Source organism: Battus philenor, unplaced genomic scaffold, assembly GCF_028537555.1.
Source record: "Battus philenor isolate CCGP_79_NKW_IND1 unplaced genomic scaffold, ilBatPhil1.0.hap1 SCAF_29, whole genome shotgun sequence".
NCBI classification, from domain to species: domain Eukaryota; kingdom Metazoa; phylum Arthropoda; class Insecta; order Lepidoptera; family Papilionidae; genus Battus; species Battus philenor.
The window spans coordinates 407,884-435,272 of record NW_027181692.1 but is presented as its reverse complement, the minus strand read 5'-3'; the positions used below and the strand labels follow the sequence as shown (position 1 = coordinate 435,272).

Genomic DNA, 27,389 nt, shown 5'->3' with positions numbered 1-27,389 from the left:
CTTAGTTTTTACTCCCCCCCTCCCCCCTACAAGGTAAATAAAACTACAAACATATTTCGGTAACTTTTTTATTCTTAAACGAATTGCATTTGTCAAATAGATACACCATGATACATAATAATGTATGAAACTTAGTTTTTGCTCCCCCCCCCTCCATCCCCCTCCCCCTACAAGGTAAATAAAACTACAAACATATTTCGGTAACTTTATTATTCTTAAACGAATTGCATTTGTCAAATAGATACACCGTGATACATAATAATGTATGAAACTTAGTTTTTACTCCCCCCCTCCCCCCTACAAGGTAAATAAAACTACAAACATATTTCGGTAACTTTATTATTCTTAAACGAATTGCATTTGTCAAATAGATACACCGTGATACATAATAATGTATGAAACTTAGTTTTTACTCCCCCCCATTTATTTCTGAAGGTAGATCAACATTTTACATTCACTCAATGGGAGAAGCTAAACAACCTGACGCTCTCATATACAGGATGTGCTGATTCTAGATTTCTCCAGGGATATATTGGCACTGTATTAAAGTACCATATTATGGGACATTTTTTACCATATGTCGATTTTTCCCCGAAATTACACTGCGAAGATGACCACAGCTGGTTGGACTACCAAAGCCAAGCCATACAGGGTGTTTGATTACAGCTGTTAAAGATTAAAAATGCTTAATGTATATGTTGTCAATTCATATATGGTACATCCTATATAAAATGCATTGTTTCAAAAATTACGTAATGGTAATATATAAGGAAACGTTTTTAAAATTCACTTTTAATTATTTTAAAATTAATTTTGACTATAGCATTCCAACAGATCTGTAAACAAACACCCTATATAGCGATGATAGAGAATGGCGTCTGTATGGCCACTTGGTGGATATATCAAGATGTTTCCCACACATAAACAACGTTTGAATACCAACATCTAACATTTATCCCACAATTGGGATTCGCTAATAATTAGAATGTACTTATTGGTTGATTGTTTTTATCACAACATAATAAAAACATAAGCATTATTAAAATAACGAAACATATGTACTGCTGTCTCACTCTTTTAAATAGGCTTAAGACGTCTTTTGTGATTTGATTTCTCGTGTGGTAGAGAAGAAATGTAAAGAAGGTGGAAGGATAAAGAAAGAGGATAATAGGGGTGGGGTACGTTTAGGGGATACAGAGAAAGGGAGAGAGAAGTAGGGAGATGGGAGGAATAGTTCTAGAGTGAGATGAGGATAGAGAGAAATTATATATATATATATATATATATATGTGTGTGTGTGTGTGTATATATTACGGTGGATGGTAAAATTTCACTACCCTAATATACCAAAATTCCAACACAATGGGAATACAACTCCACTCACGTCAATATTCTTAACGCAGATACGCTATAGGTGGTATGCGTTACCATTTCGCAACAAGTAGTAGTAGTAACATTTACACTGGTCATAATTTTAACGCAAATAATCTATAGTCATAATTTTAAAAATAAATTTAAAAGCATACTTGATACAACCTTTACCGATTTGATTAATTGATATCATAATTTAAACAATTATCTATTTTATTGTAGCATATTTGTATAAGAGCGCATTTTAACATACTATTATATATCACGCATCGATGTCAAAACAATATTTGATATAAAAATGATACTGGCAGAAGTTTTCCCGACAGTGGGCGCGGCACATGTCCCGTACAACCGACTGCCTTTGGGTCCTCAAGGTCCTGGAGTGGAGACCTCGAACCAGCAAGCGCAGCGTAAAACTGTCTCACACACATGTCCAATAGTGGACATCTTAGCGCTGAAATTATATTGGTTTGACAACGATGTTACATATACATATATTGGGAATATGACCGTCCACCCCATTACAAGGTTTACTGAAGATTTGGAGGTGACTGATTCTAGAGCTTGCAATGGGCACCCTTCCGAGGCACGTTGGTGAACGGGCAAGGATGTGGATATAGCCGCCTCCTGGACTTGAATTCCACCAGGTCTGTGATCCTTGTGGGCTGAAAGCATTATTTTCATCATTAAATGTATATCTCATCAACCGGTAGATGCGGATCCCACTAGATGGACCAATGACTTGCCCATCTTTGCAGGGGGAGGGGGGCTGTACTTTGCAGTGATCAGCTATCGGCTGGCATCATCATATGTGATGAAGCATAACAGTATCATTAAAGTGATAATTAGTATAGGTATATATTTTAGCTTTATCAAACTTGGGACGGTTCCCCATCGGCTACAAAGGGTCCATATCAAACTCTGAAAATCCCTTCTCTAAATGCCAAAATGACAACAATAGGTCAGTATTTTCTTGACGCGAAGTAACTGTGTTTTCTATTTTTTTATACCATGCCTTACCTAAAAATTTATAAATTCCTTACTAATAAGAGAGCTATGTAACATACACAATTTTTATATTAAAGTGAAAGAATTCAACATATATTGAGTTCATTTTCGACTATCCATCATTGACAGTCAAATTGCCCACCAGTGGGGCGTGGGCCCCAACAAAAAAAGATGTCGAGTTCATACGTCTTACGAAAATGGTCGCTATAATACAATAGTGCATGTAAGCTCTACAAGAAAATGTGGAGGAATCTTTATAATTTAGTACGAACCAATTTCTTTGAATCCGACCGCTTATTTAAATATACAATACTTGTATAAGTAAAAATAGAATAAAAAAAATAGTAAAGTGACAAGAATAATTGAAAACCAAGTCCTATTCTCTTAACGCGATTAGCCTAAAATATTTTTCTTAACGCGAAAAGCACATGGACAATTTCCTTAATGCGATTAGTCTAAAACTTTTCGTAACGCGAACGGCCTATGGACAATTTTCTTGAGGCGAATAGTTAAATGTCCCTTTTTTTAACGCGAATATTCTAAAATCTTTTTCTTAACACGAATAGTGAATAAATAATTTTCTCAACTGAAATAGTCTAGTGTACTGTCTAATAACGCATAATTTATTCACTTCTTTTTAACGAAAATTGCCTAATAATTTTTTCTCGGCGAAATAAAGCTTATAGGATACTGAAATAACGCGCGTGGCCTATATTATTTTTAACGCGGATAACCTATAAAGTATTTTCTCATCGCAAACATAGTGAGTTATGTAATGTCTTATTTCTGCCTATCAATAATATGACATAAGTTGGTTGTATGAAGTCTCACCTCATTTCCATTCTTCTTTGTTTTATCTGTCTCTTCTTCCACGCAGTCCTTGGCACCAGCGCCCCCCGTTGCCGTGGACAGCACGTGGACAGACAGCTTCTGTCTCTCTGCTGACGACTCAGATATATGTTTCTGCGAAATTAGATCCATTTCAGTATCTTTTTAACGACCTGTAAGAATATGCAATAAAAAAATTCGACATTTATACAGGATGTTTGGACATGTATGTAGAAGCTATCAAGCGATGAATCTGATGAGTTTCAGCAAAAAATCTTTAAAGCATTTGCAATCATCCTGTATAAAGTGATCACAACAGACCAATAACTTCTTGCAGTATGAAGGATGTCTGTAAGAGGGGAATTTCTGATGGAGTGGGTAACTAAAAAGTAGAAAGAGGGGGGGAGCAAAAAGGTTCGGTTATTAATAAAGATAGAGTAGAAAAAAGAGCTATTTACCATGTAGAACTGTATGAGCTCCTCCTTTGTGATGGTGTTCAGCTGTTCCACTTCCACCCGTGGCCGGTCGAAGTTGTACATCTGCGAACGAAATATCAGATCCAGTTAGATTCTCTTCTGGAACCGCGATGACGGCACCTACAATCAGAACCTTCAGTGCCGTGGTTTCTTTACTCCAAGCCAATATTGCTGCACGGAGATTTTGAGATTTACTAATATTAGGTCAGGTAGGTAGGTCAACATTTAAATCTTACACTCCTATTAAACACGACGAACAAGTTCATAGCACCGATCTTTCTAGAATTTATTGGTTACAATCTGGACACATGGTTTCAGAGTAGATGAAGCCACTGCTCAACGAGTCCCAGCTGTGGTCTAAGAAATATTTCCGGAGAAGCTAACTTCTGGACGAAGCGACACCTCACGACCAGGAGCCCAGATCTGTCCCCAGCAGACATCATAAGCAGACTCTTCTATGTGGTGATCAGTTACACCTAAACGCACCTGGACAACGATCTCGCTCCAGATTTGAGACGCCTTGCTGCTCATTCTCTTCGGTTTCTCCAGTCGCTGCGCAGCAAGCGCCGAACGATGCTTCAGGAATTCTTCCTCGGTCATTTTCTCCAGGTATTCCTAGGGAAATTCGTTGATTAACTTTTGGATGTAAATTATAGGTTAAATAAGCGCCACTGGATTAAATATTCAACAGTGAACCACCGGTGGTACACGCTGGCAGACGGAATGTATAAGAGTGAACCACCGGTGGTACACGCTGGCAGACGGAATGTATAAGAGTGAACCACCGGTGGTACACGCTGGCAGACGGAATGTATAAGAGTGAACCACCGGTGGTACACGCTGGCAGACGGAATGTATAAGAGTGAACCACCGGTGGTACACGCTGGCAGACGGAATGTATAAGAGTGAACCACCGGTGGTACACGCTGGCAGACGGAATGTATAAGAGTGAACCACCGGTGGTACACGCTGGCAGACGGAATGTATAAGAGTGAACCACCGGTGGTACACGCTGGCAGACGGAATGTATAAGAGTGAACACGCAGTGGTACACGCTGGCAAACGGAACATGTAAAAGTGAATTACCGGTGGCACACGCAAACAGGCAGAATATTTAAATGTAAATCTACAGTGGTACAAGCTGACAAGACGAAATATTCAAGAGTGTACCACCGGTGGTACACGCTGGCAGACAAATCAAGTCATTGGATACATGCATAAGGAAGATAATTGTAATTTTTTAATCTTTTCTCTGACCTAAAAATTGGATAAGATGGTGGGTACCATACCTTGGCCCCTTCCAGGAAGGCCTCTATCCTCTCCTCCAGGTATTCAGGGTGGCGGTCACTTTGCACGATAATACGCAGCCCTTGCACGCCATTAGCGCGACGCACTCCGCTGAACACGATGTAGCCCAGTTGCTCCTGGACATATGCATACTTCAAACTTTCCCAGCAGTGGGATCACTTAATAGAAAATTCATTCAGATCTACAACCGATAAGTGTTAAGCAAGAGTAATGTAGGAAATGTAAATTACTAAATAACTTATTGAATAAATGATAAAAACAATAAACGTAAATTTTTTGGAACCCTAAAGCGAAGAAAGTGAGGCGATGTATGGAAACAAACGAAAGACATTGAGAAATACGAAATATGATTACGGTAATAATGTGTGTTACCGGTGATGACTAAGGAAAACATATACCACGTACCCACTGACTTCGATGTCAAGCAGTCGCTCAACGAGAGGAGAGGGAGAATCAGGAATGTGGAGATATGTAGACGAATGGAAGACCGACCTTGGTCCTGAGCACGTTGAAGCAGGGCTCCGCCAGCGCCTGTGCGAGGAGTTCCAGCGCCACGTTCGGTCTCGTGGCCCGGACACCGCACGCGTAGTACAAAGACGCACACGAGGACTTGTGGACAGAGTTCTCCACTTCGCGCAGGAACCACGACCCTGGAGGAACATACACTTGATGCCCATGGAAGGAAGTACTTCGCTGTTCTATATATAGTATATATATACATATATAAATAAGTATATCGTATGTCGGAAGTCTAACTCTACCAACAGATGGCGCTAGTTGTTCGCAAACACACACACACACACACATTTATATATATATATATATTGAAAGAGCAGTGGTAGCAAAGTTGTACAAGACTACAGACTTGCTTCGGGGGTAGCGTATCCACGCATACCCCGGGACGGGCTATCGAAAAATAGCACGGCGCGAGGGAAGACCGCGTGGCGATCCCTGACCGGGAGATACCGCGGTCCCCCGTTTAGCGCAGAGGGCGACCACCGGGGGGGGTTTTAGTGGGTAGGAATCCCACATACCCCTGTCCTCCCCCCAGAGGCAGGGCATCTTGAATACCGGAAGATTTCCCCCACCGAAACAAAAAAAAAAAAAAGACTACAGACTTGCGATCATAGATTGTGCGTTAATTACATATGGGTTTGCCACTGCTCACAGAGAAGTTTACAGAGGATGGGCAGCAGTGTCCTCTGCGTGCCATAGAACCATTCAATCGCCAACTCATCTGCCAAGTGTGGCGATTACGGTATATCCCCCATAGATATCTTTGGGGGTGGCCTATACCTTGCAATGGACGTCTATGGGCTGAAACGACGGAAAGTCTGACAGAATTCTTAAACAAACACATAACTGATTTAATTTTTAGTATAATATACGTTCAAACGTCACAAGATGGCGTTCTCGTCTCTATAACTTAGGAAGTTGCCGATAGATGGCGCTAGCAGTTGATTGACTCGCGCTATCGTTTGACACGTGTAGACCCTCCATGATATAATTCAGGGGTGGCCAAGATTCTTGATAGTTCGAGCAATTGTTTGGAATTTAAAATTTTTGCGATCAGTAATTGAATACGCATTTAAAAACACGCAAAGGAAGTTTTTTTTTTATAAAAATCATATTTATCGAAGTTATATGACAAAAGTACAAAACATGTGCATTGAAGTTAGATATTTGCACGCGTATATGACAGCACTCCTAATGATACTTAAGACGCCGGTTAGTTAATTACGATCGGTGTTTGTATTTCGCTAATGTTGTGATGCAATAATGATAATAATTGTTCGCGCCAGTAATTTGTTTCGATTTCCCAGCAGCTGACGTGGGTTATATGAATTTAAATATTGAAATAATTCGGCAATCAATCGGAGACAAAAATAATCGTTCAAAGAGCCGCAGTTTGACCACCCCTGGTATATACAATACAAATGTCATCAGCTTCAAACTCACCTTTCTCCAACTCCACCTCTCTGTATAAGAGGAGTTGCTGCGCTAGGAGCGGCGCCGCGTCTTTGGGCAGCCTGTGAACGTGTTTCAAGTTCATGATCACAGTTAACGTAATTAGAAAAAAAAATTATTTGTTGTAAAATAATATCAGAACTTTCAATTTAATGCGACGAAAAAAAAAGGTTACCTAGCCACCTAAGAGTAATAAGATGATGGAAGGAAGGCGATGAAAGCAAGAAGGAATGAAAGATATTGTGTAGGAAAAAAGGTAAGAACAAAAGAAATTGAGATGTATGAAAGTGAGTGAAGAATAAAGATAAAATAATTGAAAAACTCATTTTGTAAATAAAATCCCTGATCCCAACTAGTTAGGGGTACGAGAGGCCCCCAATAGCGGGAGCCAAATAAAAAAAAGGCTTCGAATGTTGGTATCACAAATATTGGACAGATGGCGCTCATTTCAATAAATTTCATATATGACCGCGACAGTTCGTTCCGATTTGAATTGAAACGAAAATTTCCATGGAATGTTGCCGTTACGTGTTGTGGGTGAATGGAGAATTTTCGGACGATGTCACGGGGCAGAGCTAGTCATTTACAATACGATATTTTTATAAGTTTTTGTTTAATTAACTTTTTAAATTTTGTTCCTCATATTTCAGAGACTTTACATGGGAGATTATTGTAATATAAAAAAGGCTTATCCGTGCTACCTTCATTCGCGTTTTCACTCACAAATCCTATATTCGCGGATATATATCTTTAATTCCATATGTAATAGGCATATACATAATAATAAAAGCATTCCAATGGGCATCCAACACAATGTCGTTTGAAAATGCAGTCAAGTGGACTCATACAAATAATTATGTCAAAATTTTAAATATTTGCGATTTCTTTATAATCTGAAATGAAGTCATATCTTTAACCTTTTAAGTGCCGTAACGGCCGCCGGCTACCTCACAATTTTTCATCTGCTCATCTAAGGAATATTATTTTTTTTCGACCCTGCGGTAATTATTAGCTTCATTAGGCACCTAGCAACTGGATCACGGGATGGTATATGATTTGCAGCATGTCTTAGAAGCGGTTACCATGGGCGCCAATGAGACCGCGGGCGGCCTCACCTTTTATATGAAATTTACATTAGAATATGTATATAGAAACCTTTCTTTGTATTGAATTCACAATTTATTCATATTTCAAAGCTGGCTTTGAAAACCTATCGTGTTTTCTGTGTTACAAAAACGTGACCCGCCGGCGACCTCACGGCACACCGAGTACTCTGTTGCCTTTAAGTGCCATGAAGGTCGCCGGCGGTCTCAGTACATTGTTTTATTCATTCATAGGGGGAAGTCATGGCCAAAACAGCTTGGCAGTTAGAAGGTTAAGAGGCAAATCGCTAATGCAAACATTTACATGTATACGGACAGAAGTCTGGCGATTCAGTTATTAAAATTCCACGTGTTTATCGCGTATTTCATATATATATTTACACACACATATAAAGGATACTAAAATTGATTAGTTCGTCTTTTCGTCAAAAGATGGCGTTGTTTTTTTACATCGCAGTATAGTTTTCGTTCTCTGCGACTTATATTAGAAAATAGTTTACTTATGTTATTTATATATCCGAAACGATAATATATGTTACTATTTAAGTTTTTTTATATAGAGTGATATATGCCATCAGATACATTCACGTAAATCTTTTAATTTAATAATCAATCACCCTGTACATATAGACAATAAATTTTGGAATAAAAAACTTACTTCTTTTCTACCATATCGGCCATGACCAACGCTCTCTCCCGAGTAAGATTCCCGAACATCAGACCTTCCAAGTGGACCTTCCTCATCATCCTGGCTGCGAAGTCATCTAACTCCTCGGCGGTGATCTCTGAAACAGTTACGGGACAGTGGTAGCCCAGTTGTGGAGCACTTGGCCTCCTTGCAACAGCGTCATTTACTTGCCAAGAGTGGCGATAATAATATCCCCCCCCCCCCCCTCTATAGATATCTTAATTATATTATTATAGTCTTAAGAAGTAAACTTATACGTTAAAGTGGTCGTCTCTGGGTTGAAACGACGATGGAAAAGCTGTCATAACTCTTGAGGATGAACAGCAGCGTCCTCTGCGTACTATAATACCACACTGCGATCGCCAACCCGCCTGCCAAGCGTGGCGATTATGGTATACCCCCCCCCCCTTATAGATATCTTAGGGGTAAGTAGCTTATGATTTGCAAATTTCGTTTATGTCCAACAACAAAATCTGCTATAAATTCAACTATTTAAAACTATGCAGTGATTTTTGTGCGATTGCTGGAGGCACGTTGAGGGTAGGACTTCGCCCTACCGCCCCAGTCCCGTATTAAAACCGAACAGAGACATGTCGCAGTATTTAATTGAGTCAGGCGTTACCTCGCGGAAGTCCATCCTAAGTAAGAGAAGGACCAATATTTAGCCACTTCTTTGACTCTGTGTTTGGCACTAATCGGTGTAACATAACTCTTGTAGATGCCCCGTGGAGGGGTGAAACACGTGTTGAGTTATTTGGCGGTGGCGGTTGTGTAATTCGCATTGTTTGCCGCATGCGCATTTATCAGCGGGCTGGCGGGCGTTGCACTTTGTTGCACGACTACCACTGCATGTGCGGAAGTGGCTAAATATTGGTCCTTTTCTTACATGTCGCAGTGCCAATTATATATTGTATGTTATAACACATTTTGTACTAGAATACATAAGACACATAGAACCCACAAGCGTAGCGTAGAACGTCCAAAAAGTAGAAAAGTTGGTGAACGCTGGTTGAGGGTCGATTAAATCTATGGAGGAAACTCATGTCTTGCAGGGAAGGTTCCATGACTAGAACGATATAGAACGATATACATATAGTGTTTACGGCTTGACGTTGATTTATGGGAAACACTATGAAATGCAGCATACCAGTATACTATGTTATTTATTATAAAACCGTTTATACACAGGATGTACCATATAATTGACAGCAAATAAGCTAAACATTCACCTAATTAAAACCTTGTACATCTATTAACAACCATCCTGTATAATTAGAGATAAAAATAATGATATATATAGTCTAATCACACCACGGAGCGTCTACAGAATCAATCTAAGGTAGACAAAGCGAGCCCCCACGGCAAGTCAACAAAAAAAAAATATACCCTCTTTCATTCATCACCTTTTCATTCGCCATCACCGTTCACATTCACTTACCGTTAGCGGCGTCGAGGAGTTGACATCTTGTCCATACCAGGTCGGACAGGCACAACGCCTGCTGGTACACCGCGTGCTATAATATTAAAAACAATATATTCTTTATTCAAATTACATTCGAAGTTTAAATTTATATGTCTAAGAGACACTTGACAAATACATTTGCTCCTGTATGGAATATCACCAAACGCACCCCGATTTAAAATCCCACTACAAACTCGCGATTTTATCTGTGATCACTTTTAAATCATGAATGGACGACATAGTCAAAAATGATGATTAAAATCCTCACTCTCAACGATACCAAGCCGGCAGACGCAAGACTGGGCGGAAGACTTATCATCTATCTACAGATATGATGATTAAAATTCTTCATTGTCAATATGATCACAAGCCGGTAGACGCAATGTGGGCACGCCCCCACTAGGTAAACTGATGATATAGTCAAGATCACGGGAAGTAGCTAGATGTGGTCAGTGGAAGACCGATGATCTATCAGCTAATATGATGATAAAAATTCCACATTCTCAATGGAACCACGAGTCGGTAGATACAGCGTGGGCACGCCCTCCACAAGGTAAACCGATGACATAGTCAAATTCGCCACAAGTAGCTGGATGTGGGCAGTCGAAGACCGATGATCTATCGGCTAATGTGATGGTTAGAATTCTGCATTGTCAATATGATCACAAGCTGGTAGACGCAGCGTGGGCACGCCCTCCACAAGGTAAACCGATGACATAGTCAAATTCGCCGTAACTAACCGGATATGGGCAGCGGGAGACCGATGATCTATCGGCTAATATGATGATTAGAATTCTGCATTGTCAATAGGACCACGTCAAGATCACGAAAAGTCGGAGGTACGGGCAGAGCAAGAACGGTATCAATGTACATATATCCTGCACTCCAGGAGAAGGACTGGTATATACAGCATTCCTACTAACTAAAACCCTCGGTGATGGGGAGCAGGACCTACCATCAGCAATTTTCCAAGGTAATCCTCTCCGGCTATAAAAGCTTACCTGGTAAGGTTGTTCCGCTTCGAAGTTCTTAATTGCACGGATGTGGTTTTCCTTCATGATGTCGAACCTCTTGGGGTCAGCTTTGAAATTAACTATGTGGTCTATGATCTTCTCCAATAATACGTTCTGTTTGTCGTCGTACCCTTCGATGGTCACCTGCAAGGTCATAAAGTGGTCATTAGACATGTGGTACAGGTTTCTTTTACCACTTCATTAATAGATGCACACTAATCGAAAGTTCCGAGACGTGACCACTAAAGACGGGCCTCGTAGAAGGTTCAAGTTCACCCAGAGGTTAATGGAGAGGGCTGTGCTCGGAAATTGGCTACGAGATTGAATCAGAAATAAGGTTATGCGCAGAAGAACCGAGATCACCGACGTAGCTCGAAGAATTGCTCGTCTTAAGTGGCGGTGGGTGTGGCATTACGTCATGGCATGATCGTCAGCCCCGAGTGCTGCAATCACAACACACGATAGTCCCGAAGACATTAAATCCATTCACTTCTGTGTAGCATTCAGGTTAGAACGCTCCGTAAAGAAGAACACCAGATTTTAATTTTCCTTAACACTAAGAAATAAGTGGTCGGTTGATCACTCTTCTGCCATCTAATCAACGTCATGGTCAATCGAAGTTGGAGCTAGAGGTACAACGGTAAAATATTAATAACCTGCCGAAGACTGTAGGCTTCTATAGCACCATTAGCGTAGTTTATTCGATGCTGAATACCAATGCATTGCAATAACATCTCCTTGTCGCGGGTCGTCAGCCCCGAGAATCGTGATCACACAAAGCGATGGACCCGTCATAGGTTGAATATATAGAATGCTACGTCTTGATATAGGATCTTCTAGCATACAGCGAGGTGGTGTATAAAAGAGCGAGCTATATGAGCGAAAGAGACAGACTAATGCCATGTCAAATTTAAGCAGTTCACGTAAATCTGGGTGACCTTTGTAATAATCACTTACACTGAGTCCGTATTTAGCGTTGGTGATGTTCCACCTCAGTCCAGCCAGCTCAGCAGCATATGCGAACTGCTGCAGCCCATCGCGGAGCAGCAGGACCCATACGGAGGTCAGGTTGCAGTACTTTGGATCCGAATACGCCAGCGGACTTGAAATGTTGAAAGTACATCTTTATTATTTTCTGAGATCATCATCTGGTTACGTAACATCATATATATAGAATGTTTTGGAAGCGGTAAACGATTGATATATAGGATCGTATGTCCTAGGTTCGATTTCCGGGAAACAATATATTTTACACTATGTGGATTAATTGTATTGGATTGCCACTTTACACACTGTAGTATAGCTTTAACACTAATAATCGAACATCCTGTATATGTGAATGAACACGTTTCTAAATTTTCTGAGATTTTTCTATATAAAAGTGTATTCCACAACAACCCAACGCTAAATCAAGTTAATATTAAAATAAACTCACCTAACCATATCGAAGGTTATAAAAGCCTTCGGCAGCCGGAATTCGTTGTCTCGTTTGAACCAAAGCCTCATCAGTGGTGTATCCTGGAGGAAAAAGAATTTTTACTAATTGGTAAAGTGATAAGCCATGAAAAGGGAATTTCGGGATGAAAGGGGGAGGAGGTATTTCCTTGCGAGATAATCAGGAATGTCGAGATCAGCTGATTGGCGAATTAAAGTGGCACTGGGCATGACAGGTCAAGGAACCGAAGACCGCTGGGGCAGGGTGATACACGACACTGTTAACGTTGCCAGAAAACTAGAAACGTTATAATTTCGTATTGTGCCGATAGATGGCGCTGGTAGTAGATTGCCACGCGCTGTATAGCGAAATGACAGCGTTTGATCGAATAGATCTATTAATATATGCCGGACGACCTTATAAGGACACTGGATATAGGCCACACTACCAACCATTGCTAGTGAAAATTTATAGGGGAGGCATATCTTATCTATACGATACCACAGAACTGACTGTACGACGATACGACTGAACAAACTGAAGATGCTCCGATTTATCAGCGAGCTGGCGGGCGGTGCACTTTGTTGCACGACTACCACTACATGTGCGGAAGTGGCTAAATATTGATACTTTTCTTACTTCGCTAAATCCAGTCCCCTACCAACTGAATGTCTGGTGTGTTACAAACCTTGAGTATAGTAGGCGCCACAGCATCTGTGGTAGGGTCCGGCGAAGTCTCGAGCTGAAGACGTGAAGGCAGGAACTCGTTGGGGTGAGGCAGATGAAGCTCTGGGATGGGCTTCACCGACTCCCATTCCTGTGGATCACGTTCACTGACTTTTATACAAATAGAGCAAGCAACTCGGGGATTTCCGTGTCGAAATTGTTTTCCGGGGGGAGAAATCAAATTTTGAGGGTAGACTAGATCTAAAATCCCATTAATTGACAGAAATGTTTATTTGCGATTATAATATTTCCTCCCATAGATATTTTTAGGGGGGAGGGGGAGGGGGACTTTGCTTTGCCGTATGTCTGTCTACTTACTTTTATTTTCGCTTGATCGATATCCTCCTGAAGATATTTAGTACCGTACCACGGTTCCACCTGTGTGCACTTGTCCGCGAAGCGCCTTGGAAAGAAATTAAAAAAAAAACATCTTCATATTCTTTCTAAAAAGAAACGGACAATAACAATCTGGTAATTTATTTTAAATTATCTCACATATCAATGATTAATACATTAATTTTTAAGTTCAAATGTTACACTTAATTCTGAAATTTACCCTTATGTAAGGGGGAGGGGGAGGTGGAAGAGTTAATTGAATATTCCTATAACCTTCTCTCCTCTACCTTTCATACTTTAATTTGTTTCGAAAGATTATTGAGAACAGGAGCCAGTAGACGCAGTATGAACAGCCAGATCGACTAGCAGATCAACAGTCTGCTGGTTGACCTGATGATGGAACCCACCACTAGGGGCATCATCATGGGGACCTTTGGGGGAGTACTAATCACGGTCGCAGGAAGTCTAGATGCAGGCAGCGTAAAAAGAAAAAGGTATACAAAATTCAATGGTAGTGACAACATTAAAAGAGATTCTCACGGTTGTTTTTGCCTGTCTCTTTCTCTGCATTCTCTATCTCTATCTCTCCCCTATTTTATCTATGTCGGAGTTCCCCAAACTGTTTTGTGTCGTAGACCCCTTGCCATGGTTTTCCGTGTCAGGTAGACCCCCTACTTACCTGATATTGATTTCCTGTAAATTTCTAACTGTAGTGAAGTTTAGTGTTAAAAACTTAAAGTAAAAACATGTGTTAATTTACTCGTATACATTTATTAATTGAATTTAAATTAAAACTACACAAAATAAAATTTTGTATCTGTTATGTAAAATATATGTAACATTAAATAAACTAATTTTTTTTTCATCATAGGTACTTTTATAAATAATGTAAATGTTTTGATATTATAAGATAGTATGATGTAAGTAAATAGGTACTATCAGTGTGTGTGTTGATATCCCCTATCGAGGACCTCTATTTTCATTTCATGGACCCCAAATTTTTTTCGCTGACGTAGACCCCTTGCAGGTTGTCAAAGACCCCTAGGGGTCGATATAGACCACTTTGGGAATCACTGATCTATGTGTATGACACTGTATATTGGCCCTTAATTCAAAATTCATAATATCTTTAATATCTAATATCTTTGTATCGTCGATTATTTGTTACATTACAAATAGCAAGCTGCCGCCATCTAGCGCTGCTCTAACAGACTAAATTCAACAGTTGCCGTTTTAAATTAAATTTAACTATTTCGTATGTGTAAATTAGAATATCAACTGTGCAAATGATTCAATAAACAAAGTTCAATGATTTATTTAATGATATACAATTAATTATATATATGAAACTAACATTAGAGAGTGGACCGGAATCGGCAGCGCTGCTGAGCTATTACGCAGAACCAAAAATAAGGAAGAGAGCAGGAAGCTGATAGCCAACCTCCACTAGTTGGAAAGGCACTTCAAGAAGAAGAAGAATGAAACTAAGATAGAAAGAAGTCTAAGATATCTCGTGGAACTTTATATATGTACACTTAGACCCGCGAAGAATTTGTTCACTTTCCAAGGACGAAATACTGGTGATCAAAAAATAAACTCACTTTGCAAGGACACCAATCCTGACGTTCTCAGGCACCAGCCGGGAGAGCAGGTCGTTTATCAACTCTGGTCTCCATTCAGACATCAGGTAATAAGCTGATAGGATATCTTCCATTGGAAACTCCTGGAAAGATTAATATCACCATCACATCACATCACCATCATCATTTCTGCTGTGACATGTCCACAGCTGGACATAGGTTACTCTTACATTTCTAACAAGACTAAAGGATTGATAGTGTGGTGATTTTAAGAGAAACATCATTTAACTTACTATTGGACATGGACCTCCTGCGTATATTTACAATAGGACCCGCTGGAAATGACCTAAATCCAGCGTTTTGTGATGACCCTGACAAGGTAAGTAAGAAAAGGACCAATATGTAGTCTTCCGCACATGCAGTGGTAGTCGTGCAACAAAGTGCACCGCCCGCCAGCCCGCTGATAAATGCGCATGCGGCAAACAATGCGAATCACACAACCGCCACTACAAAATTACTCAACACGCAGAGTCTCTTTGTTTGGCACTAATCGGTGAAACATAATTCCTGAAGATGCTCCGTGGAGGGGTGAAACACGGGCGGGCGGTGCACTTTGTTGCACGACTACCACTGCATGTGCGGAAGTGGCTAAATATTGGTCCTTTTCTTACTTAGGATGGACTTCCGCAAGATAACGCCTGATTCCATTAAATACCTGACAAGGTACTTTGTTCACCTTATAATGTACTCCAGTTCAGAACCTTCAGGCACCAGAGTTCTCACACTGATTCCCCCATTTTGGATGGACACAAGATACCCTGTCCTCAGCGAGATGGTCAGGGTTATGTGGGATTTCCACCTGCTAAAGCTCCTCGATGGTCATTTTCAGTACCTTTGGATCAGCCGACGAGTCTCCTACCCAAAACTTCCTCTAACTCTATGCCAAGACATACTCGGGGAAAGAGACTACAATACCTCGCTTTGCGTCGTTTCGTTTTGCGTTTTTTTTTCGAAGTTGCGTCGCTGCTTAATTAGTACTAATTTTCACTGCGCGTCGTTAGATTTTCGAGGTTGCGTTGTTTTGGGTTCGAGTCTTTAATTTTTTTTTAATTTTCTTTTTTTTTCTAAAAGATGGCAATACTTTTGTTTCTAATTGCGCCATGCCATCAAAACTCGGGAATTTCCTTACTGACTAAAAATCAACGCAATTTGAATATAGTTTTTTTTCACTTTGTTTTGCTAATTTTAAGAGTTCAGTTTCAATTAAGTAGTGTGTTGAGCTTTTTTAAAAAGAGAATAATAAATTTATATAAGTTTTTACGGGTTGTTTCTAGTTACAAAAATGTAAATATTATTCCAATTTATTTATTAGCAGAGCTATATTATTTTTTTTAATGTTGTCTTTGTTCAATTTTCTTTTTAAAAAGTAGTATTTTCGTGACCCTGGAACCTATCTTCGATCTTTACATGGTTTGCTATAGAAAATCCTAATTCACTTTGCGGCGTTTCAATTTGCGTCGTGTTTTTTTGGAACGTAACCACGACGCAAAGTGAGATATTGGTGTACTTCACGTTGCTGCCCTTCTTAGGTTTGCATTGAGTGGATGACGAAGGCTTCCATCAAACCCATGTCCTTTTATTTGCCTCTTACAAGCAAGAGATACCTTAGCCCTACTCCAGTGAACCCAGGTCAGAGTTCCTGTGATGAGGTATCCGATATCATGATTGCAACCGTCTTCGGACAGGATCAACACCCAAAGAACAACACATACCTGCAGTAAGTGAACATGTCCCACGACGAAACCCCTCGGTTCCTGAACGTCTTTGAAGATGAAATCGGTGGACAACAGCTCGCGTTGCTCATCCCACACCCACCGCTGGGGGCCCTGCACTCGAAGCATTGATATGTACTGAAAAGATTACGAGGTAACTTTATGTCGTGTCTCTACTTTTACGAAAAGTTGGTAGTTAGCGTGGACTTGGAAGACGATGACTGCGACCGGAAATCTGTGGAAGAGACCTATGTCCAGTAGTGGGAGCACTTATAACCTCAGTCGGTACCCTGATATCAAAGCCAAGATACATGACAGGATCTTTAGTTACCAAACAACTTTCCTTTTTAGATTAGACCTTTGGCATGTCATAAAAAACTAGAAATGTTCAAATTGAAACTAAAATCAAAGTGTTCTTTTACAACCACACCCTTCAACTAAAAGGTGCGAGACCAAACGCATCCTAATCTGTAAAGACTCCACAACAAAACCATTCTTATCACAGCAGTGAAAAATCGTTTAAAAATATAATTTTTTTAAACCTAAAAACTTAGTAGTTACACGCACGCAACTTTTAAAACAGAAATTAAAGTACCCTCGTGTAAATGCATCTTTACATCACTTTAACGACAACTAATGTAATCTATTTGTTTAACTTTCTCTTAAATGCTTGTAGAATTATTGTTTATCAATTCTTTAGAAACCAGAATTACATAATTACATAAATAGTTAAACATGTTCAAAATGTAAGTAAAATTACTCGCATGTAAATGCATCTTTGCATTTCTTAGCACTAAATAACGACAACTAATGTAATCTATTTGTTTTCTATTAAATCTGAATTCAACTCAATTAAAACTACATAAGTATAATCACCTACATGTGAACGCATCTTTACTTTTTTACAATAGTTAACATCCACTACTGTTTTTTACTGCCTCCTAAATCTGTATTCAATTAAACTAAAGGAATACAAATTAATTATAATTACATGTAAACGCATCTTTACTTTTTTTACAACGATTAACGATCACTACTGTTTTTTACTGCCTCCTAAATCTGTATTCAATTAAACTAAAGGAATACAAATTAATTTTAATTACATGTAAACGCATCTTTACATTTACATTTCAATGGTTCACGACCGGCAATGCAACGTTTCTTTTACCGTCTCTTAAATCTGTATTCAGCTAAAACGAAACTATACAAAATACGTAAAATTACATGTAAACACATCTTTACATTTGTTGACAGTTGTCAAAGCTTACAAAACTCAGCTGTCTCTTTCATTTTAAGTGTGCGGTTTCAAAAAAATGGCAGGCAGGCAAAATTACCTGGAACACCAAGTTGACGATGTCATCTATATGTTCCACACCATCTTCCGTCAGGTCGACCTGGACACCGAAGAATCCAAAGCCTCGGGCACCTATCCTCGTACCGCCGACCAGGCTATAAGCAAAAAACTTTTTCAGATCATATTGCCATGTGAAATAAATAAACTAAATTATTTTCTAACTTAGTATTTATATATTTAATGGGATCATTCGTTACCTTACGGAAGTCCATCCTAAGTAAGAAAAGGACCAATATTTAGCCACTTCCGCACATGCAGTGGTAGTCGTGCAACAAAGTGCACCGCCCGCCGGCCCGCTGATAAATGCGTATGCGGCAAACAATGCGAATTACACAACTGCCACCGTCAAATCACTTCCAATAGAGTGTCATATAAATACTGAGTATTTATATGACAGCAACCTTACTAGTATGAACGTCTAATACTTTGATTATTCGACGCTAGATGGCGTGAATATGATTAAACAAACCATCAACAGATGGCGTTACTGATTCATCACTTTTGTTATGATCGAATTATGTGAGATTTTTGGCATTTTAGCAACGTATCACAATTAAGTAGTCTTCGTCGTAGCTCGAAGTACTGCTGGTCTAAAGGAACAGTGGGCTCTTACAGAAGATGGTCGTTAGAGATTCTAGAGTGCCCACTAGTCAGTGGGCCTCCCGCTAGATGGACTAAAGACATAGCCATGATTAAGGAAGTATAATGAAGGTCCTCGTTGCGATCCTTGGTAGATGCTTATTCCTTGCAATGTAGTATATTTTTCCTCATCACTGAAGTCTTGGCATCAGAATTTTTAATTTACCCTTGCAGCTTTCCACGGGAGATATTTGGTTACCACCACCACATATCCTCCTACGCAGAACGAATGAGATGATCTGTAACTAACTACTGAAATAACCTACATAGCCTGGGGGATTGGCCAGTAGAGGTGACAGCTGGCAGGTGCCAGAACTAATGGCTGCTGGATGGTAAAGGTCGGAAGACCCTGAATGGAAGCCGCTACCAACAGGTCCTGTTTGAAATCTATGGGGGAGTACCATATCCAGGAGGAAAACTCACCTATTGCACCAGCCTCTCGCCTTCAGCGCTGCCAGCAGACTGCCTGGACCCTCATGTCCCAGCAGGTGGGACAGGTAGTGACCTGGCTATGTACACAACATTCATCTTTATTAATATCAAAACGTATAGTGCTTAACATATAGTCTCGACTATACAGGGAGATTCATTACAGATGTAAAAGATTTTTAGTGGTGAACATTTAACTTATTTGCTATCAATAAATATAAGATACACCCTATAAAAACAGAAAAAACAAATTAATGTTACATATTAAGGAGTGGTCACTTTGTGATTTGAAATTGGCGTGAAAGGCTTTAGAAGTTGATGAATTATTTTGTACTTCAATTATATATATATATGCCAAACAGCACTCACCCCACTTTTATAGTACTGCCTGGTGTCAGGAATTGGAAAATCTATTGACAAAGACCTAAGGTCCTTGACGGGGAGACAGTAGGCGCGCTTGCGTCGTAAATTCGGTGGAAACGGGTGCTCAGGCCACGTGGGCGCCGTGACCCCTCGATCCTGGACCTCGGAGAACATCGGCACCACCATTGCCTCCAACTCGTCCAGGCTCTCTGGAATATTCCTCGTTACTTCAACATCTGAATGTTGTCCTCATTCGTCGTCAGAAAATTCTCAGGACCCATCTTAGGAAATTTCCAGTATGTAGGTAGAAATGAGTTTATCTATCTTCTGAATTAAAGTTATTGTAAAACTCAAGCCGCTGGAGTCTTAAAGTTCTGAAGTAGAGACCACATATAGGACATGACCTGGTTAAGTTAACAGAAGACGCTGGATACCAGTCGAAGATATATGGGGAAGGAGGTCCAGCACTGGACATTTCGTGGCCGAAATCACAGATAAAACTGAGTTTGTTGTTGGCAATTCCCAGGACATGGCACGTTTGGAACCGTCTCGGAACTGTTCCGGCATTCAACTAAAACATTTTCTTTAATTTTAAGTTTATTATAAACTTAGAGATGGAAACTGCCTCCTACAAATAATGTATGGTTACATGTCAGGGTAGGGCGCGAATTAAAATGTCACTTGTACACACAAGATGTGTTTATTTACGGCACACATTTTTGCGTAAAATTTCATAACTCCGCGAACACTATACTGTAACTCCGCGAACACAATACTGTAAGTCCGCGAACACTGCTTCACTTCGACACGTTACGTGCCGACTATAGCTCTTTTATCGCATAGTATTGCTGACGAGGTATCAGATGACAAAACTACCTGCCTTCCACGAGACCGCTCTCAAAATACCGCTGGCATATAATTTCTAGACGGTTCGATATGGGGGAGGCGGGGGGGTAAGTAAAAAAAATAAAAAAACCACCCAAAGAACGTGCCTCTATTGTAGTCCCTACATTATTTCTACCACCAACAGCAGTCTTACACTACAATAAATAGTGGGACACACAATAAAGCCCGTAACTTTAATTCCTTATCTACCCCACCTACACATTCGAGCCGTCAGCCCCGACTGGCTCGATCGTAAAATTTGTCATGTTCCCAACGGTCTCCTTTACAATAGCTACATCTTAACTATTATAATTTGATCATAAAATAAAAAGTCGGACTTACCTTTTCCCAACACCACGAGGGTCATCACGTTGGCGGAGTACCAGGCCTCGTGGAACTTCAAAAGCTCTTTTCTCACATCGATCCCCTTCTGCTTTGGAATTGTTTCCAGGGTCTCTCTGTTACCTGAAAAAAAGACAATTCTATATACAATGACCGGGGCCTATGTTCACGGTTGGCGGTCACAGGAAGAATTACATCACAAAAGCTACACCTCCTTTCATCTAAAGATAATAGGTAATCATGCAAAATATATCAGGTCTCTGCTATGGAGTGGCCTATGCCCGGAGTCTCATTGCGAGATCGAATCTGAAATTAGGAGATCCGTGGAAAGACCAGTCGCTGATGTTGCTCGAAGAATTGCTCGTCTGAAGCAGGGGGTCTGGGCGGAGGGGGGGGGGGGGCATGTCGCTCGTGCAATCTTTGGTCGTTGGGTACTCGAGTGGTGATCACTTGCTAGTAGACGCGGCATGGGTAATACCCCCCCCCCCCTAGGTGGACAGGTGAAAGGGTCAAAGTCGCGAGCTGCGTAAGACTGATCATCGATCTTTTGTGAGTGTGGAGCTATGCCTGTATTGTGAGTCTTTTTTTATTTTTATTTTTAAATGGTCCCCGCTGTTGGAGCCTCTCGTACCCCCTATCTGATGTGGGCCCGGGACCTTTTATTTACATTTTTTTTTAATTTTTTTAAATACATTTTTTTTATTTTCTTTCTCTTTCTTCATACTTCATATTATCTTTCGTTCATTTCTTTCTTTCCACAAATCCACTATCTTTCCCTTTTGCTCTGTATCGCCTTTCATTCGTTCCTCATTACTTTTACATTTTCTTATATACCATATCACATTTTTAACTTATGTCCTATTATTATTCTATATCACTTTATCACTTTTCTTTGTCAGTCTTATTTGTTTGCAATTTTTGATTTTCGTTTTTTACATTTTATTGGGTTTTATTTTTCTCTATTACATTTTTTATTATTTTTTTGCAAAGTATGAGGAACTGTATTGTAAATCTACTGGCTGAAATGATGATCATATCACCCGTCTGATATACCAACCTGTTCCAAACTTATGGTACGGATGAGTTGGTGACGCGGTACTCTTGTTCAGCTGGTCCATTCTCCACGTGTCCTGTGAGGTGTTCTTCTCGTGTTCAGAGTTGACCGCGCTCAGTTCCCTTCCAGTGGCCGACTCCGTGAAGAGTGGGGAGATGAAGAATTGGGAAAATCTGTAAATGATCTGATAATGTCAATTGATAATTGGAACCGAATGCGAGTCAGCTTTGAGTTTGGTCAAGTTTAAGTTTGGTTAAAGGTTCAAGCCACACAGACAACCTCGACAACAAACTATCAACTAATCAACCACACAGATCTCTGTTGGCCACCGCCACATCAACGTGCCAATTCACTGGTCTACATAAATTTAAATTTCCTTTAGATACGTCACACAAATCATCCATATAGATGGTGAATTAAAAATTATGATAATCGTTTTATTACACTTTATCCCATGGACATAGTTGTAAGGAACGAATCCTTACAAGACGGTTAAAAAATGTCATTCTACATTTATCGCTTGCGCCGTGCGGACGTGTTCTCTTTATAGTTCCCGCATATTTATTTATTAAAATTATTTTACACTTATTAATTGGCACCTCAATTTTTAAAAAGGAATCAAATTGAGCTCCTCTATCTCTTCTTATCTTCTTTTCAGCAAATATACGCCTACTGCATGAAATAGGCCATGAATAAAGATATCTATGGGTAGATATACCATAATCGCCACACTTGGCAAGCTGGTTGGCGATTACATGGTATTATGGTACACAGAGGAAGCTGCTGCATATTCTATGGAAACCAATGATAATCCTATATAATTAACGAACAACGATCGCAAATCTTATTCTTCCATAGCATTCTTCAATTTAAAATATATGTGTAAGAAAATTTCGTCGTTCCGATGAGAGAAGAAACAAAAATAAATGTAACATATGAAAATATATGTAACTTACATATCCAATGCCTTCTCCAAGTGAGGTGGTAACACATCAAAGTAATATGTGGTGTGATCTGATGATGTAGAAGCATTGGAAGAGCCTCCATTCTCTGATAGGAACTTATTATACTCGTTCTCCTGGAAATATAGATAAATATTATGTAATCCACAAATTAGACTTACTCCGTTCAATCAAATGTTACTTTAAACCTGAAAATTTATACTTTAAGTTTGAACAATGAACCGGTCCTATTGGAAATCTATGTGGAAGGTATGTGATATCAGAGTCATGCTGGTGAAGAATGGTACCATCTAAGTCATGCTTAATCTGTTACAATCCGATGAGTTGGTAGTCGAACAAGCATTAAAAAATTAGATCAGAAATGGATGTCATTGCTGAAATAATGGTGAGGGTATACCTCTGGATATTTCTTGGTGCCGAGGAAGAGCATGTGCTCGCAGAAGTGAGCAAGTCCAGGAAGCTCATCTGGGTCACTCAGGTAACCTAAAAAAGTTTTGGCAGATAAATAAGATATTCATATCTATACTTATGTATAATTGAGAGTTTGCTTTATACAGGGTGATTCGTTAATGGTATAAAATTTTTAAAGAAGTGACTGTACAGCTCATTTGCTGTTTATTTATGAAGTCGTTAGCATTTCAGTAAAATTTTAGGATGATGAAAATGCTTTAAGCTTTAAAGCATTTAGCCGGCCAATGAGTTTACTTTTACACATATAACTAATCATCCTGTATACTAATTATACTTACCAACATTAACATCCATAGCTGCTGCAGACTTATCGGTGGTTGGATCGCTTACCAGAAGCACCTTGAGATGATTTTTCAACTCCAGACCTCTGGAAACCAATTCCACAACTCCAGTTACACCTTGGATAACTAGATACCGATACACACCCACTACAAAGGATAGTCCTCCTCCAAAGAGCACTATGGTGACTGGTGTTATGCTAAGTAAGAAAAGGACGAATATTTAGCCACTTCCGCAAATGCAGTGGTAGTCGTGCAACAAAGTGCACCGCCCGCCAGCCTGCTGATAAATGCGTATGCGGCAAACAATGCGAATCACACAACCGCCACCGCCAAATTACTCAACACGTGTTTCACCCCTCCACGGGGCATCTTCAGGAGCTACGTCACACCGATTAGTGCCAAACACAGAGTCAAGTGTAGTTAGTGTTGATTCTTACTTAGGATGGACTTCCGCAAGGTAACGCCTGATTTCATTAAACATGGTGTTATACTACCTGCATCCAAAGACTTCCTTTACCTAGGTGGAATGATGACATAGTCAAGGTTTCTGGATGTGGGCAATGGAAGACCAGTTATCATGTTGATCTTTGAGAGAAACCTATGCCTTGCAGTGGGTGACCTAATGATTCTGAGATGTACTCTACCAAGAGTGTAAACATAACATACCTGTATTCCCTTTTATCTTCCCTAGATTTAACAATGTCATCATATCGCTTGAGCACTGAGTGTGATGATCCGCTTATCTGGACTGGTACTTTTGGACTTTGCGGGGAAACACCCGGTCCACTTCCAACATGCTGGGAATCCCGGGGAGCGTAGTGTGATGACATTCCTGATCTTAACCGACGCTGGTAGGATAAGCTGGAAGAAATTGTTAATTGGTAATCCTTGTTGCTGGGTTACAACCCCCCCCCCCCCTTTTCCTTGACAAACCTACACTATTCAATGTGGTATGAGGATAAAAATACAGATAAAGATAAAAAATGTTTATTCAACATTAGAACTTCTAACAGAACTCTTATTGATCATCAATTAATTATCCATTTTTTTAATCTTCTCTTTTCTCTTATTTTTGACTCTTAATAAAGTTTAAACTTGTAATGATCCAATGTTGTACAAGTCGCCTGTTAAAATGTATCTAGTGTTTAAGTTTCGTGAATGATTAAAAATAAAAATAAATTAAAAAGAGTTTTTGCATCTTTACTACTTTTTTGACAACTACATTTACAATCTGTCATAAAAGAGCGCCAAAAAATTAAAAAATAAATGAAGCAAAGGCAACATATCACTCAGCCTCATTCTTCTTATTTATTTACCTTTCGTACAACTTATGTAATGAATGATTTAATGCAAAACATTCTCTACCAGGCAATCCAAGATAAAGATAAAATTCATTCATTCAACATTGGAACTTTTAACAGAACTCTTATTGATCGAAAACTTATTTTTTAATCTATTTCATTTTTGACTCTATTCTGCTTCGCAAGGTGTTATAGTTGTAGTGAAGAAACAGGAAGAAACTCCACAAAAACACCTGTTTTAATAAAGTTCAACACAGATGTATACATATACACTTTATCAGATATAGCCTGGATGAAATCAAAACAATCGGGCGACATCGCTGCCAAGGTTTTTTGTCATATAAATATTTGTTTATTGAATAAAAAGCTTTTTCCATCAATTTCTTTTTAATATTCATTTTGAATTTTATTAATTTTAGTCCAATAACATTAAGTGGCTTTTTATTAATAAATCAGATTTCATTTATTACAAATGAATTAGACTTTTTTCAGTCCAAACCTTGGTACAGACAGTTTTTCTTGGTGCCTTATAAATACACTATGGATATCCCTATTTTTTCTATTTATGTATATGACATAAATATATTGCAAGGCCACTGCAAGAATACTGCCCTCTTTAAACTGATTTCTAAAAGAGATTTGTGGCCCTGAGAGAAACAGCTTAGATGGCTATAGTTTGTATCTAATTGTACAGTGGTTTCAATCAAAAGCAAGTGAAGCAAAACAGCGCTCAATATATTTGGGGAACCGAAGAGTAATGTCATTTCTGTCTACATATATAACAAAAAAACGATTGATTTGTTACCGCTCCCGCATTGATTTTGTATACTAGACAGCGATTGTTGATGACAAAGTTGAACATATTAGTTGATTAGAAAAAAAAAACTTTTTTAAAAATGTTATTGTGAATTTAACTTAATAAAGCGACATTACTTTCCAGTTCCCTTTTAATTTTTATGTTATTAAATTTGAAAAAAAAAAAATATTTTGATATCAAACTAATCACTATTAATTAGCTAGCATCTGAATAAATCATTGAGCAGAGCTGTCATCATTTATTCAACAAATTTCAATTAATTGGATAGAAGTAAAATGAACATGTTCATTTTGAATTTTTAAATACCATACACATATATTTACTTATATGCATATTTTCTAATAAATTTAATTTCTGTAATTTATTTTGAGCAATGATAGCCCAGGGGTAGAGGATTAAGACTTGTAACCACAGGTCACAGGTTCAATTCCCAGGATACAATGTTATATAATTCATGCTTTGTGCAAAAACACATTCCATGCCATGTGGGGCGTTACAACCCTCGCTGCACTTTCCATTCAGGCCATTTACAGTTCTCATTGAAAAACATAGGATTCTTAAACAAATGAACTCTAGGGTTGACTATAGATAACTTCACATCACCTATGCGCAAATGTAATGTATATTAAAATAGATTACCTATCCTGCTAATTATAGCTTTGCAATATTGAAAAAGTGTAAATCATATGTATTGAACGTATTTTCTAATTTTTAAAGTGTGGGTCGTAAACACCCTATGTAGCTAGAATGAGGATTACTACTGCTCATGAACAAGTTTCAAGCGGTTGGGCAGCGATGTCCTCTGTGTACTATAATACCACAATGTGATAGCCAAACCACCTGCTAAGCGAGGTTATGGTGTAAAAAATGTCTCGAACTTGGGAACTTGGCTACTAGCTCATTTATATTAAGTAACATTTATATCGCTACTCAAATTTTTCTACTTTATTTCGTTTATTACTTACGTAAATAATTCACTGGAAATATATCTTTGCCTGCAAACTAAATGAAGCGTTTAATATATACACACACGATGCTATATATTTACAAGATATATCAGCTGAACTATGTTTACTATGAAAATATGTTTACGATAAAACTCTAATGTTTACATTTTAATTCATTATTGGAGTGTTGTATATATAAAAGTAAGTTAACTAAAATATACTTTAATGTACTTGTTACTATATTTAATACAATGAATTAAGTTGAAATAATTAAATGTTGTATGTTTTTGAAATTAACAAACCACCTAACCTATTGAAAGAGACTCGATAGAATACAGTCGGTGAGAAGCTGTGGCAGCCAAGTATAAATAGTTTTTTTGATGCCAGCTTGGCGGTTTCGTGGAAAAATGTTAATAAATCACAATTTTCCACTCACACTACGCTGACAAATTTTGATTTTCATTGTGCAA

The 27,389-nt window shown here is 39.0% G+C and overlaps 2 protein-coding genes across 2 annotated transcripts in view; both read right to left on the bottom strand.

Moving 5' to 3' along the window:
• Positions 1-336: 336 nt before the first annotated feature.
• On the bottom strand, positions 337-27,389 carry Ide (Insulin degrading metalloproteinase). Its single transcript, XM_068769757.1, has 26 exons — positions 27,230-27,389; positions 24,521-24,715; positions 23,852-23,940; positions 23,500-23,585; positions 23,097-23,218; positions 22,144-22,313; positions 21,087-21,209; positions 19,866-20,068; positions 19,491-19,576; positions 18,409-18,523; positions 17,075-17,212; positions 15,324-15,445; positions 13,705-13,789; positions 13,349-13,477; positions 12,661-12,743; positions 12,183-12,327; positions 11,214-11,369; positions 10,189-10,264; positions 8,721-8,847; positions 6,951-7,021; positions 5,484-5,641; positions 4,973-5,107; positions 4,170-4,298; positions 3,666-3,746; positions 3,211-3,342; positions 337-2,036 (listed from the first exon to the last, which is right to left on the bottom strand). Exons 2-26 carry the CDS (start codon positions 24,682-24,684, stop codon positions 1,929-1,931), a joined length of 3,033 nt encoding a protein of 1,010 aa, XP_068625858.1. The 5' UTR covers positions 24,685-24,715; positions 27,230-27,389; the 3' UTR covers positions 337-1,928.
• The window catches only part of LOC137926194 (venom protease-like), a 289,572-nt gene continuing 265,914 nt past the window's right edge, over positions 3,732-27,389 (bottom strand). Inside the window, exon 11 of the mRNA XM_068769758.1 lies at positions 3,732-3,743. The gene's annotated coding sequence lies outside the window, so the exon portion shown is untranslated. The remainder of the gene's footprint in view (positions 3,744-27,389) is intronic.

Bases quoted from the DNA above. Each gene is read 5' to 3' on its own strand.
- Ide (XM_068769757.1), bottom strand. From the start codon at position 24,684: ATGTCATCACACTACGCTCCCCGGGATTCCCAGCATGTTGGAAGTGGA. The intron at 15,446-17,074 runs GTATGTGTTGTT...TAATCTTTCCAG, and splicing joins GACATGTTCACTTACTGCAG to GAGTTTCCAATGGAAGATAT. The intron at 2,037-3,210 runs GTGAGACTTCAT...TAATGCTTTCAG, and splicing joins CAAAGAAGAATGGAAATGAG to CCCACAAGGATCACAGACCT.